General features: G+C 39.2%; 1 protein-coding gene across 3 annotated transcripts in view; it reads left to right on the forward strand.

Annotated features, from left to right (window-relative positions):
* Positions 1-553: 553 nt before the first annotated feature.
* TRPC3 (transient receptor potential cation channel subfamily C member 3) overlaps positions 554-21,108 on the forward strand; it is a 142,895-nt gene continuing 122,340 nt past the window's right edge. The window contains exon 1 of one of the 3 annotated variants that reach the window (XM_070259676.1): positions 554-726. In XM_070259676.1, coding sequence (XP_070115777.1) covers positions 725-726 — 2 coding nt within the window. In that variant the 5' untranslated portion in view covers positions 554-724. The remainder of the gene's footprint in view (positions 727-21,108) is intronic. The other 2 variants (XM_070259675.1, XM_070259677.1) reach the window with 2 other exon arrangements.

Consider the following 21,108-nt stretch of genomic DNA (forward strand, 5'->3'; position numbering starts at 1 on the left):
TGTGCTGTCCTTGCCTAAACTTGTTGGATATCAAGGTGAGAAAGTATTTAAAATAGTCAAACTCATAGAAGTGAAGAAGAGAATGATGTTTGCCAGGAACTGGGCGGGGCGGCGGGGGGTATGGAGAATTGCTATTCAGGGGTGTGAATTTTCAGTTATGCAAGATGAATGAATTCTACAGATCTGCAGTACAACATAATACCTATAGATAGCGATAAACTGTAAGAGAGCTCACGTTAGGCGTTCTTATCACAATGAAAAGAAAAAAGAAAGTGGCTAGAGTAACACAGGTGGGGCACAAGTACAGGAATAATGATTGGGCAAGTCCTGCTAATGGTTGGTAGCGATGGTAGTTAATGTACAAGGAATATCGCATCTTCGCATTTCCAGAAAACTGCTTACGTCGCTTTAAGGCAATTTAGAAATATAACAAACGTTAAGTGCCATTATAAGGAATCAACGACTGCAATTACTACTTGTAATTTTATTAACAGTGAGTCAGTAAAGAAATATTGAACTGTGTCTTTAAAAAGCTTTTCAATGAATAATTAACGGACAGAGAGAGAGAGAAAGAGAGAGAGAGACAGTCGTCATCCTGACTTCACTGTCATATAAATTCGGAATCTGAAAATTTATCTCTCCCCAGAAATGTTTGAAAAATGGGAGAGTAGGCTCGTGCTTTCCGTAACTCATACCTGACTGCTAATCCATAGGAGTGAACTGCATGTAAGTACCGAGGTTAAAATCTGTCTCAGTTTTTCCAGGTTTGATGCAAATGGCTTTATTCTGTGTGTATATTTTGAAGAAAGATCTTGTTAGGTTAGAACTAAAATTAGGGGATGGGGGGCGGTGTGTGGAGGAGAGTGGGAATCCATGGCTGATTATGAGTTAAGTGTAGGTATCAATGATTCCACAGAGTAAAGTTACACTAAAACTAAGCAAGTAATTCTAAGATAAGAAATTAGTAAAAATAGGCAATTACTGACAATTGCCGGTAAAAACAAGAAAGGCATTTGACAAGTTATAAGTCCTACCAGTGGAGTTAGAATCCATTTTAATAGGGACCCAAGTTGCAGAATTTCAAGAGACACAAAGTATATGAACATTCTGTATTCTGATATTTGTGATCATCTACAATTTTTATTAAAAGCACTTCAAACAGTTCACTGAATAAAAATCAAGGAAATATTGTTGCTCTAATCTGGCTGCTTGATTTTGAAATTCAGCTGGTGGCACGATGTAGCCTAGGTTTCAAAATGCATGACATATTTCCGTTCACTACAACAGGTCTTTTAAAGACTCTGATTCCAAATCCAGTCACAGCAAAGCAGTTAATTTGAAAGTTCTGAAAATCATTTTTGTTTCCTTCTGTTGAGATCAATTGCCTTCTCGTTTTGAAAATTCAGTTTCCATCTGGATTTATTAACTAAATCAGAAAGCAAAAACGTTGTATGGATACTGGTTTATTTTGGCTCCAACCAGAAGAGAGCGAGATTATAAAATCACTTCAGAATTTTCTTATACAATTTCATTCATTTTGGGGCCAACATTTATTGAGCCCCTACTACAACCAAGGGATGTGCCTGATTGGCCTTGTGGTGTGTGCAAATACAAGAGCCAGGAAGGCAGTCCCTGCCTTCCAGGTGACCTTAAGAGATCAGTTCATTGATGACTTGCAAATATTCAAAAGCATACAAATTATCCAATAAATGCTCCTGAGCACTTGTAAAGAGCAGAAAACTTGAGACTTGAATTTGGCTTTAGTTTTCTGGCACCTAAGATGAAAAATGAAAACATCCATTATTTCCTGTTATTTTTGTTGTTGTTTTCTGAGAAAAAGAAGTCATTTATTTTCCTCTGAAGTGGCAACATTTTTCCTGGAAGTAAATTCTGCTAATCATGAGTAACTTACTGACCCACATTAATTCAACAAAGATGTGTTCCGCTTTCACCAACATAGGATGAATTGATTTTTGCCATATCAAGTATTTTGACAAGAGATCATGGTCAACCACCATCATACATAGTAGAGGTGATGATGGTTATTCTGTTTTGTACAATAAGTAGCAGGGTCGTTCACATGTTCAAAAGATTTGAAATAACATCCTTATGTTATTAGTTTAAAATATCTTAATTTCTCATGTTCTGATAGTTTGCAAATCCAAAAAGAAAAGTGTTCCATTCTTCTGAGAGTTGCTAACGGTAAAACATAAAGATTCATGAGGAAATATTTTATGACTATTAACTCTAATGTGTTCAAAAGGTTACCCAGATTTGGTGTCATCAAAAGCTTTTATCAGATGATTTCCTACCAGGACATAATGTTTCTGTTGAGGTAGTTACATAATGACTTTGATATTTCCTCTTTATTCAAAAGCGTGCTGTGTATTTTTAAGAACACGTTTAAATTATTATCAAGTAGGCTTAACTTATATTGGCAAAGACAAACATCAGTGTATTATGCTAGGAGAAATAGATGTTTTATTTAACAATGCAAATTCCAAAAATGATCAACAATATAACAATAACATGATTTTGTGAATTCTATCTTATGTCTGTTTTTAATAAATTTTCAGTTTTCTGGGGACCTGTAGAACAACCGGATAGCCAATGACCTGCTTGGCTTTGGTGAAAAAAAATGTTAATGTAAGGCTTGCATAGGTATAAAAGTGTTTGGAAATTGAAATTCTTTACTAATTAATTTGAGTTTAAATAATAAAACTGCATAGACCTATTGATTGAGATACTATTCTACTGTAATGTAGGAGTGATGGTTAGTTGTCATTTGTAATGGAGCATTCATTCATTTAGTAAATATTTATTGAGTCCTACTCTAAGCCCAGCACTGTGTAAAGTGTGGGTATATAATATTGAGTAAAACAGTCTTAACCTCATGGCTCTTAAAGTCTAATGAAAAGGCAGACATTAGTCAAAATATCTCACAAACATATAATTACAAATTGCAATAAGTGCTATAAAAGCAGTTCTACAGCATAGGAGATGCAATAAGAGTGTACCATACTCCAGTCAGGGCAGGCTTCCTGGAGGAAGTACCATTTGAGTTTCTATTTGAAGGATGATGAGTAGGTGTTAACGAACCATGAAGAAGAGGTGGGAGGAGCATTCCAGGCAGAAAGAGAAGCACGTACAAGGGCCCTGAGGTAGGAGGTACAGAGGAGTCAAAAAAAGAAAGGGAAGGCCTGCAGGATTGGCTCACAGAAAGTGGGGGGAAGTGACATGAGATAGGACCAGAGAGGCAGGCAGGGCCAGACGTTAAGATTTTGCTGTTCATTCTGAAAGTAACAGGAAGCCTTTGAAGTGTTTTAGACAGCAGGGTGACATGATCAGATTTGCAGGTTTTAAAAAATTATTTACTTTTCTTTTTGAAATCCCATAGTATAATTTACATCAATAAAATCTACCCACTTTAACTATACAGTTTGACGAGCTTTGACAAATGAATGTATGCTTGTAACCACCACAAAAATTGATATAAATATTTCTATTGCCCCAGAAAGTTCTCTCATGTCCCTTTCCAGTCTCAGCGACACCTCCCAGCCCCAGGAAGCCACTGATCTGCTTTCTGTCACTATATATCTTATTTTTGCCTATTTTACAATTTCATGTAAATGGAATTTTATGGTATGTACTCTTTTATGTCTGGTTTCTTTCACTCAGCGTGTTTTTGAGATTCAGCCACGTTGTGGCATGTATCCATCGGGCCTTTTCTTGCCGAGTAGTATTCCATCGTTTGGATAGCCCTCAATTTGTTTATCCACTAATCTGTTGATGGGCATTTGTGTTGTTTCCACGTTTGAGCTGTCATGAATAAAGCTTCAATTAATCTAAAAGTCTCTTTGAGGACATATGTTTCCTTGGATAAACATAACAGTAGACGTTAAGTATCTGTTTAACTTTGTAAGAAACTGCCCAACAGTTCTTCCACGTGGTTTGACATTCCAAAATACATTTTTTTACTCCAAGGTACATTTTACATTCCCATCAACAGTGTACAAGAGTACCAGTTCCTCCACATCCACACCAGTACCTAGCATGGTCAGTTTTTAAAATTTCAAACATTTTAATGGGTATGAACTGATATCTCACATTTTTTATTTTTATTTTAAATAAATCACTGTGGCTTCAGTGTGGAGAAGGATTAGCAGGCAAAAGGGGAAGCAGAGAGATCAATAATTAGGAAGATCAACTCATCTTGGTTTGGCTGGGACAGTCCTAGTTTAAAACTGCAAATCCCACATCCTGGGAATGCTCTTAGTCCTGAGCAAACCTGGATGTTTAGTCACCCTACTAATAAAGAAGAAATGATGATGGTTTTGGCTTGAGTGGATGACGGTGATGTTGAAGAGAAGTGGACGTATTTAGGAGATACAAATCAACAGAACTAAGTGATGGAGTAGAAAGATGTGGGGAGACGGAGAAGATGACAAGGATAACTCCTAGGCTTCTGGCTTGCACAACTGAGTAGATGGTGGTGCTGTCCACTGAGACAGAGAACACTGGAGGAGGACCAGGTCTGGGGAGCATGACCTTGACTTCAGCTTTGAACATGTAGAATGTGAGGTGTCTTTGAGACGTCCAAGTGGTGCTGTCCCGTAGACATACAGTCTGGAGCCTAGGGGGCTAGAACTACAAATTAGGGAATTCAGCAAATACTTGTGAGGTTACTGAAGACATGGGTCAGAATGAGACCAGAGGGGTCTTACAGAAGGACTTCAATGGAAGTTTCTTAGCTGACTTTTCCAAGTGTTTTACTCTGTAATTTGTATAATGTATAAGTCATACTACTTCTGTGTAAGAAGAAGAATAAAATTTTATCATTAACATGCCACTTTACATGGCAATTTAAAAACTACTCTTGATTCCTTAATATCGAAAACATGCCATCTCAAACTCCCTCTTAAATTATAATTTCCATTTTGGCATCATACTAATTTAATAATTAGATGGATTGATGAATGATTATTTACCTACTCTATGGAAAAACATATTCTATTTATTACAGCATCATTTAAAGAAAACATATTTTGAGGCCAGCCTGGTGGTGCAGCAGTTAAGTTCACACATTCTGCATCCTCAGCCCGGGGTTTGCCAGTTTGGGTCGTGGGTGTGGACGTATGCACTGCTTGTCAAGCCATGCTTGACAGCCATCCTGCTGTGGCAGGCGTCTCACATATAAAGTAGAGGAAGATGGGCACAGATGTTAGCTCAGGGCCAGTCTTCCTCAGCAAAAAAATAGAGGAGGATTGGCAGCAGATGTTAGCTCAGGGCTAATCTTTCTCAAAAGACAAAACAAACATATTTTATAAATGGATGTTAAAGATGGCAGATTTCTGAGGAGGCTGAATTTAAAGGTATTCTGCCTTTTTGGAAAGAGATTGCTTGACTATTTTCACATCTGAAAATCTCAAAACTCAGATATCATCCCTTTGCTTGAAAGACAGATATATCAAGAAGCAAAGACATAAAGATATGGGAAGTGTGTCCTAGTATGAAATTCCAAATACTATATCTTAATTAAGGTATGTTATTTTCATTTAGATGTATGTGTAATTTCTAGATTATCTCCTATTCAGACCTCAGAGAATGCACCAAAATCTGAATCTTAGCAATGCCAAGATTAATAAAACATGGCTAAATCTTAACAAGTGTAGAGTTGTTTAAAAAAAGATTTTAGGGACCTGAAAAGAGAGCTGAGAAAATGTGCATAAATAGAAAAGTATGAGTGAAAGGAAGGCATTGAAGAGGCAGAATGTATGTTTGAGGAGTGATCATTTAACAGAACACGGAGCCGCACAGCGTGTCGAGGAGAGCCTGGAATGGAAGAGGGAGAGATAAGCAGGGAAACCCTACTGTACCTACTGTGCTGAGGATCAGAACATCTGCTCCAGCAATCAGGAAAGCACTTATTATGTCATGTCACGTGACTTATTAGACCACATCTGGAATACTGCACTTAAACTCATATTTCTGGAAGCTATATTTAAGCATTCAGCCCAAAATTGTTCTTAAAAATGTGTTCTATTATTTTTCTCTCATAGTATTAAACACAGGTGCCAGAAAGTTAAAGAGAAAGAAAAAAGTTCAGAGAAAAACATAGGAATAGTTTACTGGATGTTAGGTTTGAATAATGTGATAAAATCAAAAGAACTAAAGCCTCAGCTAAGAGAACCTTATTCACGTGTATCTCTGAAGGCTGTAAATACGAGGAAGAAGGAAAATAAAGGGTGGCTGGAAAACATCAGAATTTGGTGAGCACAGGAGACTAGAATAAGAAGAAAAGCTTCCTCTGTTTGAATTTTCATTATTTCATTTTTGGTAGGAGGAAAACCATCTGACTTGGAAATTCCATAATAATCAGTAGAAGTTTTATTCCTTGAGATATTCTAAAAATTTCATAAAGGCAAACTCAGAGAGTCTAAAAAAGGGGAAAACAACTGTGTGTGAAGATACTGACAAGAATGAGACAACATGTTAATGGGGTTCAGCTTGGACTTAGACGTCTGTGAGTTCAATACAGGAGAATGGTACAGTGTGTTCTAAATGACTATTTGTCAGTAAAATGTGTCCCAGATGCATACTGATTGTGTGTCAGTTGGTACACTTTTTATCAATCTCCCTTTTTGAAGATCGTTTCTGAGGATTGATTTGTGACCCCATTTGCTCAATAGATGGCCACCACCGTGCCCTCTATTTTCACACAGATTCTAATGTAGCTACTCAAAGCAAGCTTTATATAATAAAGCCTTGAAAGAATAAAGTAAGCTCCATCCCCAATTCCAGAGATCCCGTTTTTCAGGCGAGCGTTTGTTGTTGTTTTCCTATTACTGTAATTTGATGGCCTGTCTGTAGGGTGCTGAACGCATTATGTGGAGTGCATCGGAGACACAGCGAATGTTTTCTGAGAGCCTTTGTGCACTGAGTTATTTTCTAAGGTGCCATTTAATACTACTAGGTGCTAATACAACGATGTGAAATGTACAAAGCAGACTGAAAATGTCCTTCTCTATTTTCTCCAGTGCCTTGAATGCCAGCTTGCCGTGATTATTACATTTTATCCCCTTTCATTTTATCAACAATAGACTTCCAACGGAGTGTAAATTTACGTATGATTTATTCTTTGTTTTATGCAATGAATAGAACACTGCACTCTAATTCAGGAGACCCTATGCCACTGTATCCATTTGTCCAACTGGACGCTATTTTAGGCTGCTTCAGAATACGTGTGCGTTTAGGGCCAGGAAAGGGGGTTGGGCAACTTGGACTCCATTCAATATGGAGGCAGTTGCATTAATCAACCCCGTGTGATACCACTGATTTCATTTCACAATAACAAGTGTTTTTATTTAAGCTGTCCACTTCCCTATGAAATAAGATTAAATATTTCCCTTCTCATCTAATTCTAACTTTGATTAATGTTAATAATTTTTCCCCATCAATACAAAAATTCAAAATTTAACACACGAATTATAATTCTAAGGAGAAGGAACGGACTGAGTTCTTTAGCACCACTTAAGAAGAAGTGTGAAAGGCCGAAGCTGACTGGGGTAAGATTCCTAGTCACCCATCTTACACCCAACCTCGACTTTTGCTGCTCCGTGCCACACTCTGATCAGATCCAAGTGTCTGCTCAGCATCCACCAGAGTGTGTTTGTTCCTACTTCTGTGCCTTAGTTCATAATTCCCCTTTCCTCCCAGGTTTTTAAAAAATTTAAGTAATTTTTATTATGATGTATTTTCAATATATGTCAATATAGAAATCTTTTTCAATGTATTTTCAATATAGAAAGCAGAAAATAAAATACATAATAATAGTATGTATGCATCTGCCAACAGCTTTAATAGACACTAACATTTGGTCATACTTGCTTTGGTCTCTCCAGCTTTGTTTTTGTTTTTGTTTTTTAAAGTTTTGCTCAAAAGAGACTTCCCACTCTTTTCCATCTAACATTTGTTTTCGTTGTTCAACAAACATTTCTTCATTGAGTATCTACTACATCCAGAGGCTGGGGCATGGTCGGGAGAGGTGAGGAGAATAACCCAAGCAGCCTTACCTTTTAAGAGTTCACAATACTTCCCCCTATTTAAATCCCACCTTCCCCCATTAAGGCCTTCCTAACAGGAGTCTGACTGGCCGACTTCCCTTCTCCCGACATCTAGGACACTGACAATCTAAGTAATGCCATTAAGGTGTTGTACCTGTAGACAGATGACCGCTGTGTGCTGGAGCTGGCTGGTACGGGCTTGTGAGTGACAATTACACAGATCTCTTTCCAACTCCGTGTTCAGTGATGGCCATGGTGGGGGTATTTACACCACAGAAGCTGGCAAACACTACAAATCAGAGTTTCTTGTTTTTTAAGAGAGCTGATTTACCAGCACACCACAGCATATAACACACTCACTCATAAACATACCTATCTTGTATAGTTAAAATGCTTTTGTAACTAAGCTTTAAATGTAAGTCCTATAATCTCCTTGAAAGATAGAATGCCGTTGTCTCTAACTGTCTTAATCTCCAAAGTGTGGTTCAAACAGTCGGCCTCTCATAAATACTTTCTGATCACTTTAAAAGAGCATGTTCATTTCTCCTCTTGCCACAGCGATTCATTAATGACACCCACTTTGCCCTGTTTTTGTCATCCTGAATTTTAAGATGCTGTTATTTGAAATTACTCTGATAGCTAATTGCTTTCCCTCTCCCTGTGAGGTAATTTCATAAACATCAAAATATCCAGCACTTGCAGCCCTGAAAGACACATTCCAGCAAATGATAGTCTCTCTGGGCTTGTGCGCCCCCCCCGCCGCAACACTAAGCTCTACGACGCGAGCCACCTGCTCAGCCGATTTCTCAGTTGCGCTCTCTGCACAGTCTGCATCACCCAGCAGGTTTCTTTTGGAGGCCTGGCTTGAAGCTAGCCCGTTATTAAGAATCTTGAGAAAGGGCAGGATGGGTGTGAAGCACGTGTTGCAGGATCAGCAAAGGGTCCTTAGCGGGACCACAGGATCCATCAGAGTGAAATGGAGTCAGATGCTAGCAGTAACAGTCACGTACGAGTTTCTCAGACTCCTGGCCTTTTTATGTCTTCATTTCTCATTCCTCTAATTAGACAGTAAAGCCCATCGGAGAGACTGATGCTCTACAGTTCTCATATTTGCAGACTATGTTCGGTGCTCCTTGCAATCCTTACGTAAGGGTAGAGACTCTCATCAGAGATCCGGGGTACCGTCGGCGGAGGGACTACAGTCTGTCCTGCCTCAGGGGTCCCTTAAAAGACCGAAGATAACTGACTTCTTCTACTGCTTGGCCTTTTTCTTCAGTAAACCACTCTTGTGTTCATCACTTTGTCCATTTTTAAATTAGAAAAAATTATTTTATTTCCTTTATTCTAGCAAAATGAAAATAGAGAGTACATTATGATTGTGTCCTGTAGCCTGAGAATTTAAAGAAAGTTACTCGCTGGCTTTATTTTCCCTCTATCATATTTATGGGAGGTGGAAAGGTAGCGGGTAGAGGGTGCTTTGTGCTTTGTGATATGACTGTTTACTTAGGGTTATGCTACATTAGTGAATGAAACAGCATCCACTTCCTTTTCCCATCTTGTTAGAATTTCCAACGTCCAGGTCATTGGGCTCACTTTCAATGTGAAGATGTTCCCTCAAATTCATTCTCCTGATCTCCGCCCTTTCCAGTGGTCTTTAATAAGCCCTCAATCCTGGGGGAGGAAGCGGAAGGCAATCAACTACTTTTCCCATTTTGCTTGTCAAAAGGTTTCAAAATTCTCACTTTGAAAAGAAAAGGCTTTGCAGAGTCAGCTTCTTTCTCTTTGTGGTAATGACGGGTAAGGAAACGTACCCTCCTACCACCACAGCTAGTGTCACCAGTGGGCACCACAGCGGTTTCCACAGCCTGCAGGGCACCCACGGGTTTCCGACCTTGGCCTCCGTGACGACAGGCCAAAGGCTCACATTTGGCTCTGCTGGAACCACATTTATTTCTGTACTGGTTTCCTGACTCTTCATAAATCGCAACCCTTAGCAGGTCTTACACTTTTCTTATCAGTTGTAGAGTGACGGAATTTTAACATCACTCCACTGATCCATCTGTAACAAGTTTTCTTGGTTGGGCTGAAACAGAAGTAGGCAGTATCCATCTTTGTGAACCACTGATTTATACAGGGGCTGAGGAGCGTCTTAGGGAAAACAACTAAACACTTTCTACAGTTTGAGTCTAGACATGTGTAACAGATGAGGGGCAATGGAAACCAGATTAACAGTTCTGAGGATGATGAGAGGAAACTCTCAACAAGGGAGAGAGGAGACTTGAAAGATAAGCAAGACCCAAGATCAGTGCCCAAGCAACGTTTATTTCTATATTTAATTAAATAAATGTTTATTGAATGCCTACCATATACGAGACCCTGCACTAAATATTAACCTTAATTTTATATGTTTGACCATCTATAAACACAGAAAATAAGAAGACGGATTCATTTGGGGGTTTCTAGGTGTGCTTTTGGCAGTTAGGACAATTTTACAATTACAGTTTTAATAGCCTTAGCACTATTAGAGAAATTATTAATTTTGGTAACTGATGGTACTCAAATTGGGTTACTTTTTTTTTTTTTTTTGAAGATTTTATTTTTTTCCTTTTTCTCCCCAAACCCCCCCGGTACATAGTTGTATATTCTTCGTTGTGGGTCCTTCTAGTTGTGGCATGTGGGACGCTGCCTCAGCGTGGCTTGATGAGCAGTGCCATATCCGTGCCCAGGATTCAAACCAACGAAACACTGGGCCACCTGCAGCGGAGCGCGTGAACTTAACCACTCGGCCACGGGGCCAGCCCCTGGGTTACTTTTTTAATATTAACTAATGCCATCTGAAATTTTGAAATAAGAATCCTGAAAATGTTAATACATTTCAAAAGAAAAATTATCAATGTAATCTAATAATTTTCATATGAAATGCTATTATTTCAACAAAAATTTGGCATTCTATTTGATATGACTACGTAACAGTGGTGACTTCCTATCTCTTTTGGTCAGATGCTTGATTAGATCTGTCCGAAACCCTGAATGCATTAAACAAATTGTTATGTTCCACATAATTCCATAGTCATGTGTTGTGTATCACTGTGCTGGCACTTTTGTCTTGCCAGTCTATCCTCAACAAGGGCACTGAGCACTCAGAACATGGAATGAAAACATTGGTGGGTTTGACGTTAAGTGAAGACTCATGAATCTTGAGTTTTTAGCCCACTGAAAATTTGACCATTTGACTTTGTGTCTCAGGATAAACCCCGAAGTGATATGGCAGTTACTTGCTGTTGGTGATATTGTAAACGCAATGTCATTGGAATTTGTATCAGCTTCCGCTCCTGGAATATTTTACCACAGGAACAGCGAGCATGTGATGGAAAAGACGTACAGGAGAATTGAAATATGCCCCAGTTAGCATTTCCAGGCACACGTGGTCCCAGAGGGCAAAGTTGTAAGAGCAGTGGTGAGTACAGACCATTCAAGCTATACTGCTCATGCTAAATGAGGGAATATTATGGAAGCTATTAAGAACCTAGGTAACCTTTCCTAAACAGCTGGACATTCTACCTCCTCTGTGGCTTTGAGAGCAAATCTATCTGTTGCTGAAAAATTTCTAGTATGGTGAATATGCAAAGAACCTCATAGATACAAAGAAGACCTGCACAAACTTTCAACTATAAGACGAGTAAGGTCTGAGGATCTAATGTAAAACATGGTGGCTACAGTTGATAACACTGTATCGCATAACTAGAATTTGCTAAGAGAGTAGAACGTCAATGTTCTCACCAAAAAAAGAAAAATATGTGAGGTAATGGATGTATTAATTAACTAGATGGGGGGTACCTTTCCACAATGTCCATGTATATCAAATCACCATGAGGTACACTTTAAATATCTTCCAATTTTATATGTCAGTTATACCCCAACGAAGCTGAAGATTAAAAAAAACCCTTACACATAGTGAAACTCATTCATTGCTGAAATGCGTAATGTCATAATTCCTGACGAGACAAACTGGCAGAAGACAGGATGAGAATATCTTCTCATCTTCACGTCAGAGTTCAATGTATCAAAGTAACTTAGCAGATTCTGGGGTGCCAATGTAAGGATGGAAACTTCAAAACATCTCACCACTTCCCACTTCCCTGCATCTGAAAATATTTCCAAGTCGATTCGTGAGGCTCTAATATATGCCTCCAACCTTCGAGTTTGTTCCAGTTGCTTCAGTGGTATCAACTTCCGCTGCTCTCTGGGACAGTCACACTATGCTTGCGGAAGCCCGGTTTTCCCTGAACTCTTTCTAGGATAGTGGATCGGGCTTCCAGATTGCTGCCAGTAAGTTTCCACTATTGTTTGCCTAACACACGAGGAACTGCTACCAATGATATTATATAACAATAATAAATACTACTAACAATAACTAAGAAAAGCAGCACTGGCAATTCTGCTAGCTGGTGTCATCAAGTCATCCAAGCCTAGGGAATTAATTGACAGCCCCAAGAAGCTGGAAGTGGGCAACTGAGGTTCTAGTACAGACACCTCTGTGAGAGAACTATCCACATTGGAACGCGAACATCAATTCCACTGATTACTGAGCACACAGCAGCTCACGACACAGGATGTCCAAGGACGAGGTGTTCTCGAGATTGAGTTACACTGACTTTGCAGCAACGGGCAGGAGAAACGACAAAAACAACAACTACAGAATGATATAGCTTACAACATAGAACAAAACTCTCCAAAGTTTTGGGAAAATCAATAAAGGAATCTCATTTAATGCCATTTTACATTTTCCTAATCATATAATACTTTAAAGCTAGTTTGCCAGTTTCTCAGGTAGCATATCAACCTTCAACTCTTTCTTAACAACTAGTGGTCAACATTTGAGGTGGTGTGGTTGCTCGTCACATCTAGCTTGTTTATTTCTCTACCCGCGCTAGTCACATGGTCCACTATAGTACTACCCTTCTGGACACCCTCCTGGCTCTTCTGACGCTTTATAAGGTTTTCACATCAAGTCTGTCAACAAAATGCCACCAACTCTACATATTCCAATTGTCCTTTGTTTAAAACCAAACTTTTAGTATTTTATATGTGCTAGGATGGTTCTGACTTCTTTTTTGGGTGACAGTTTCTATTTCTTCAAACTAAGCATTTTTAGATTTTTTTTCTGCCAATTCTTCAAATGACACCTCAGCATTAATTTTGTATGTTTTATCATCAGTAACTAAAAGTGAATACTCCTATTTAAACATTAAAATCATTTTTGCTAAATCAGTAAATTTTGGCAAATTGGTCATTCAGTTAACTGAATCTTGTTTTTCAAAGCACTGATTTTTGGTGAGTTGGTCTACAAAAGTTGGAGGCTCTAACCCATGCTTATATTGAACAACTTGTAGAGAATATAAATATACACTGAATTTTTGAAGTACTTTGACTACAGCAGTATCTTAAATGGAAAATATACACATTAGAATACACCGTCTATGATGTAAGTGATTAACAAAGGGACAAGCCTATATTAGACATCTAGGTTCCAGAAGTTAAGAAGTTGTGAGAAGTTTATCACAATCCCAAACAGAGTTTATGCATTACCTAGAAGGCCCAGAACTCTGTTTATAGATGTCATATTGTCTCCTTCATCTAGGAACATTGCTGAACACTGCTGAGCCTTTTGTGTGCTTACTTAATCATAATACCTTATAGGAACTTTTGTTTCACTATCTTATCCATGAGGTTCCCACTTGTTAAGAGTTAGAATAGTAACTACTGTTTGTATGGTAACATATTGCTTATAAAATTTTTTGCCTACCATTATCAGTTAATAAGGCAATGAGCTAGGTAGATTGCAGTGTGTTTTTTTATAAGGAGGGAGAATTTTGTATAGTAGTGTAGAAGAACATTTCAACTCTTCAGCTAAAATCTCAACTTATACAATCACATGCAGACATTTCACTTGAGTTAAGATTCTGCAAACAATCAACTTAATACTCAGAAAGTCAAGCTTCTTTGCCCGAAGCTGGTTTAGCATGGACTTCCACCTTCATCACTACTATGCTTCAACTCTAATGTAACCTCTCCTAAGACTGAAGATGACAAATTCAAGAAAACTTATTTAGCTCAGGCTAAGACTAGGATGAAAATTACCAGAATGGCTTTTTCATAAAGTCAGGAATCAAAGTGACAGCACCATCAAAGACTGGGACATATTTGGTTTCATTGATCATGAGAAGAAATCCAAGAAGCATTGTTGGGCTACAAAACCAAGTGATAGCAAATGTGCATATACCAAATTTTTCTGCTAGTATTCAAGACATAAAGCTACTGTCCCTGAGTTGCCCCCCAGCCAGCCCTTCCCTGCCCTCCAGGCTCTACTCTAATCTATTCCTGGAAACGGTACAGGGAATCATTGCCCAATCTTGAGCTATATTCAGATTGGTGACTGGCAGGGATTAATATCCTTTCTGAATTACAGTAACTTCCTCTGAATAAAACCATGCGCAAAAACCCTACTCTGATTACAATATATGACTATGATATAAAAAGGAGCAAAATCTCTGGACAGTGAAAACCAAAATAGCCTCTTAACTGTTCTTCTAAAATAGGTTATATGAAACCTCTTTTTACAAAGAGATAATTGGCTACCATAAATAGTGTAATAAAAGTAGTCTCTTGTTTCTGCTGTAAAAATTGAAAAGTATTCATGACAGAAAGAGAAGACTCTGAGTTTTTAACCTTTGATTTTTAACCCTGAAGTCATTTTGCAAAAATATGTGATGTCTTACTTTATATAGTTGTTAAGCTAGCTAAGACTTTACCACCAAATGATTACCTGCACAGGCACTGTTAAATGACTTAATTTCCAACATCTTCACTTAGTAATAAGGGCCATCAGCACACTCTAGACCATACAATTTATAAATGATTGATATGATTAAAACTTGACTCGTGACTTAATTCTGGGAATATGCCTATGTGTGAAGCAGACGTTGCAGTGTTAGGACATATTTTTAAAGGTTGCAAAATAACAGCCTGACAAGCTGAATCCTAAGTTTGAGAAATTTTATAAATGAAGGATAATAAGGCTATCAAAATAGCAAATACTATCAAAATACCCTTCCTTTCTTGTGTTTTGAGGAACTCTTGTCAAATGAGGAGTGATCAAGGCATGATGACAGCAACTAGAAAGATATGAGAAGCTGGTTCTATGAGGGTGGGTGCAGTTATGATGCTAAATAAGGAGAAATGTGATTGGACAGAACTGAGCTGGGTCTGATTAGCCTCTCATTTCACAAGCAGGTAACAAAAACTATTCTGTACGTGAAGGATAAACTGAAATGGAAGAAAATACAGATAAGAGTCTGTTTTGAACATATGTGTGAGGTGAGTAAGACATTGATCAATGTGGTAACTATAGATTTAGTAAGAGAGGCATTAAAGGGAAAGTACTGGATGAGTTGGCAGCTGACTGAGTAAGGAGGAAAGATGAGAACAGGAAGAGAGGCAGTAGCTAAGATGCACTCCAATGTTGAGAGTGTAGGGTCCCAGGAGAATGTGGAGGCCTTGGCATTCATGGAGAATTCTGAAAGAGCCGCAGCTTGGAGAGAAAGCGGAATGGAAGCAAAATATGTAAATCATTGACTCAGAAGATGAGGCTATATTTCATGGTAAAGAAAAATTGAATCATGTCTAAATATCAAAGGGAAAGAACTGGAAAAAAGATTTAAAGTATTAGAGATTAAAGTACTAGAAGGATTCCTAATATGCATGAAGTCCATGGTCAGGAGAACCTATGTACTGAAGATGTTACTGAAGAGGAGAAAATGCGGTCTTCAGAGACGCCTAATCCTAAGGTGAAGCAGGGGGGAGTGATGACAAGACCTTGAGGAAAAGCAGGCAGAAGCCGCAAGGTGAGAACACAAGATGATACCAATGTTTGAGCCTCTTGAAGAAGAGCTGACTCTGTTGTTGTACCCTTTCCATCCTGTGATCCTTATTCATGGTGTCTCTACCCTCCCCATTCATTCATTCATTCATTCATTAACTCACTCACTCAAAAAAACTGATTAGGTACCTAATACGTAGCAGGCATATGCTAGGATATAACGATACATAAAGCAGAATCTTTGCCTTCAAAAAGCTCAAAGACTCATGGAAGGATTATTGGGTAGGTGGGAGAGAGACATATTCTTAACTCATGCCATACATTGTGGTAAGTGCTCACTTTGAGAACACCAAGGAAGGCACAAATAATTCTGACTAGGAAATGAGCAAGACTTCCCAGAAGATGTTTGTCAAAAAGTCATAAGCATAAACACTTACCACCAAAAGCTTTCACTGAGATATCTACAAGAATGTTCATAGTAACATTATTCATCAGATCCCCAACTGGAATCTATCCAAGTGCCCAACAATGGTAGCATAGATAAATAAGTGTAGTATATTCACATAACGGAATGAGAATGAAAGAATTTCAGCTACACATAACAACATAGATGATGCTTAGAGACACAATGTTGTGTGAAAAAAGTCAGACACAAAAGAGTACATACTGTATGATTTCACTTGTGTTCACTTAGTTCAAAAATAGGCAGCACAAATCTATGGTTAGAAGCCAGAAGGATGGCTATTCTCGGGGGAAGGTAGTGACTGGAAGGGAGTACGATAGAGGTTCTGTGGTGTAATACTGTTTCTTCATCCAAATGCTGTTTACAGTGTACGTTGAGTTTGTAGAAATTCCTCAAGCGATGCACTTATTGTTTGTGTACTGTTCTCTATATATCTTATACTTCAATGAAAAATGAAATAAAGTAAGGAAAGAAGGACCTAGAAGCTTAAGAAGAGAGGCCAAAGTTTGGGACATTGTGGAATGTGAACCAAGGAGGGCATGATAAAAAAAGAGTGTGTGATTCTTCTCTGCCTGTTCCCCTAGATCCACTCTTCAACCTTCTCCATCTGGAAGGATAACTGTTATGGGTTGAATTGTGTCCCTCCAAGAAATATATGTTGAAGTCCTTATCCTTGATACCTCCAAATGTGACCTTATTTGGAAATAGGGTCCTTATAGACATAACTAGTTGACATGAGGTCATACTGGAATAGAGTAGACCTCTACAAATGTGACTGATGTCCTCATAAGAAGGCCATCTGAAGACAGAGACACAGGGAGAACGAAAGCCATGTGAAGACAGAGGATTGGAGTGATGCATGTATAAGCCAAGAAATGCCAAAGGTTACTGGAAAATAATCAGAATCTATGAAAAGGCAAGGAGGATTTCCCTAAAGTTTTTAGAGGGAGTATGGCCCTGCTGATACCTTGATTTTAGACTTCTAGCCACCAAAATTGTGAGACGATAAATTTCTGTTGTGGTAAGCCACCCAATTTGGGGTACTTTGTTACAACAGCCCCAAGAAACTAATACACTGGCCTTTATAGATCTTTACAGATGGCCCTGTCATTGCTGGCTCCAGGATACTTCCCCATCCCTTGTAGTTTTCTCCCTTTACCCAGCCTACTTTTGTAAATAGACTCCCCATTAAACTCCTCCCAAACTTACCCTGTTTGAGGATTCTGCATGGATCCTGACTTATATAAAGAAGAAGAGAACTGGCACTTCCTAAGTGCTACATACATACATGTACATAACACAGTATAATTTTCAGAACAAGTTTGTGGGAATCATGACAAGAAGCCTTCAGGAAAATGCCCTACAAGGGACCTAAAACCCTAAGATAGTGCAAAGTAAAGATTGTTCCTGACCCAAGTCTTGTCTGTTTTTGGGTGTGTGTGTGTGAGGAAGATTGTCGCTAAGCTAACATCTGTGCCAGTCGTCCTCTATTTTGTATGTGGGATGCTGCCACAGCATGGCTTGATGGGCAGAGTGTAGGTTCACACTTGGGATCTGAACCCATGAACCCCAAACTGCTGAAGTGGAGTGTGCAAACTTCACCATGCCACCAGGCCAGCCCCTTGCCTATTATTCTTAAGCAAGGTCTATGTATCTCCTCCCAGAGCCAGGCTGTCCTTCTGCAACAAGAGAACTTGTACCTTCAGCAAAGCCCCTCCTTAAAACCGCTTTGTTCAGAAATCATGTTTGCTTGCTTTTATTTCCACAAAAGGTAGAGGAGAAGGAAATTTATCTTTCAACATAAGGTAATGGAAGGCAAAAGAATTTTGTGATTGGCTGCCAACATGGCCCATAATTTCTGTTCTAGCAAAAACCACCCAACTGTCTGCATGGGCTTGGTTACAGGCTACAAGCCATAGGAAAAAGCCCTTGGTCATCTGCCCATACATAAACCATCCAGCTCCAGAGGTCAAAACCAATCATCAATTAAGAAGGTGAACCATCTCCATCTTCAAGAAGAGTGCTTCAAACAGTGAGGCCAATAGCCAGGTATAGTTTGGCATTGAATTGATTAAAAAAAAAAAAAGAGTGGAAGGAAGTTATGGTTTATAATTTCTTTTTCACTATGATAAAAAAAATTGATGAATGGTCTGGTTCAATGGTACTTGGGGCAGTACCAAGCTTGCTATATGCTAAGAAAGAGAGGCAATAGTGATAATTATAATTATAGTTAAATTTGAATATTTTAAGGTCCCTATGTGCCAGGCTAAGCACTTTATATACTCACTCTCCAACACTACAAGATAGGCACTATTATTATCTCATTTTATAGGTAAGGAAACTAAAGCTTAAAGTGATTAAATAAATTGCCCAAGTCACACGGGTAGTAAGTGCTACAGTTTAGGATTCACACCCGAGCCTGTAATATAGACACCAGAACTCCACTGACTTCCCATGACAAATGGAAACGGAAAGCCCTTGGGTCTCCCCTCAAAGGCGGAAAAACTTAGGGGTAGGGAAAGAAGTGAGTTGCATTAGAAACAAATGGAATTCCCCTCCAGGTTTTGAACTCTGGCTGCAAGGCTCCTGTTTTGCAGATGAGGAAACCAAGGTTCCCAGAGGTAAAGTAATGGGCTCAAAGTCACACAATTATTAAGTGCACAACCCAAATTCTTGCCACCCTAAGATGAACACCATGTTTGTAAAGAGTTAAGGCTGAACCTCCACGTTTGAGAAGCTGTCCTCTGGGGACTGGTCACATAATCAGTCTGATTTCAGTTTCTTCAATTCTAAAATGGGAATAACAATTCCTGCCCCATAGGGTTGTTCTGGGGCTCAGTGACGGAATGGACATGATGCCACATTTTGTAAACTGAAAGGCACTGCACAGCTCACTAACACTCTTGCAGTAAATCTGGTGTGACTGATGGGCCTCTTGGCATTTTAGAGCTGAATGGGAGATTACAGACAGAAAGGGGCAAGGGTCTTAAAGAAAAAAATTATTCAAAATAAAGAGCTAACAACAAGTAACTGTAGAATACTTCTATTTCACATTTCTGGGGCTGAATGGCATGTGCTTTTGGAAAAATAAAAAGTCAAAACAAAAAGGAAGAAACAAGAAAAGACTCAACCAAGCCCCATCCTATAATGCCCAGGTGATATTGCAGGCTGGCATTGGCTTGGAGGAGGACTGAGTAAATCACAGTCTTTGTGTTGGCCACATATTCCATAGAGCCCTTGGGCTAACTCTAGCTATTCCTGCCAAGTCATCTGTCTTCCTGCTTCAGCTGGGGAATTTCTAGGTCAATAATACCCAGAGCTCAACTTTCAGTTGGCTCATGGCCCCTAAAATTATAAGGAGACTCCCAAACCTCTGGTGTTTGGATTAGAATATCTGTGAGACTACTCAACAACACTGTGGCCCGTCCAGCTAATGGTGATTGTAGCTGGGAGACTCCAGAATCCCAGGACTGCAGAGCCTACTGGCCCGGGCATTAACTACAAAGCACTGGACGTAATATGGTGACCTCTGTGGAAAGACATAAAACAACCAAAGCCAAGCTGAGGTGGAATAATGAAAACTCAGCCTGAATTAGCACCCGTGATATACAGCAAGAAAAACAGGGATTACTTGTCTCCACAGTCTATGTTTAGCAGAATGTGCTCCTTCGAAAGCTGGAATGTGTAGGTGTTATTTATAGAAAGCACTGGAGGCATGTCCAGGACCTTTCTGTGCTATGAGAAAAGCAAACTATGGTGAGCCATGGAGTGGAATTTATTTTCAATGTTGATAACCCGAAACCCTAGCGATGGGGAGGTGACTATGCGGCTCACTGGGGCTATTTCCCCATCAGTCATGTGTTCCATGAGGATTGGGGCAGCTAGGAGGATAGAGATAGAGGAGACAAGCACTGATAGTACGTAAGAGATTTTTTTTTTAAGTTAAAATAAGTATCTTACTCTTCTGGTGTCCCTTCTGGTGACAAGGGAAGGGACATAATAAGGTTGTCATCAATCCTAATGCTGTTGGGTCAAGTGGGCATAAAACAACTATACAGAAGAAATAAGCCACGAAAAGAAATAAAGGCATGTAATTTAAGGCATTTGCTATCATTTTCCTTTTGGCATATTATCAAGAAAATCATTACCATTCTTATACTATAATGTGTTCATTTAGTTAACAAGCACTTATTAGGCATTTATGTGCCTAATTTTTATAGTGACAATGTCATTTCTGTCATGATTTTCCTATTTTGTGTTTCAGAAGAATGCCTCTTTCTTTCAAAAGAGTTTTAGGCCCCGGGCAGGTTTGCTTTGCTTTTGGTGGGGCCACTGCTGGCTTACATGGTGCCACGAAGAGAGCAGAGGCAGCCTCATGGGCACGTGTCTCAGGGTGACAAGTGAAGGCTGGGTTTCAGCTCCCACTTGTACCCCAAGCCATGTGTCATTGGGCAGTGCACAAACTGCACACCTGTACTTGGCAGCCCCGTTTCATGTAATAAGTAAATTTGTTTTGTTTTGTTTTGGTAAGGAACATTGTCTCTGAGTTAACATCTGTGCCGATCTTCCTCTACTTTGTATGTGGGACGCCACCAGGGCATGGCTTGATGAATGGTGTGTAGGTGCGCTCCTGGGATCTGAAGCAGAGCACACAAACATAACCACTACGCAACCAGGCCGGCCCCATAAATAAGTTTTTGATA

The sequence above is a fragment of the Equus caballus genome, chromosome 2 (assembly GCF_041296265.1).
Source record: "Equus caballus isolate H_3958 breed thoroughbred chromosome 2, TB-T2T, whole genome shotgun sequence".
NCBI lineage: Eukaryota > Metazoa > Chordata > Mammalia > Perissodactyla > Equidae > Equus > Equus caballus.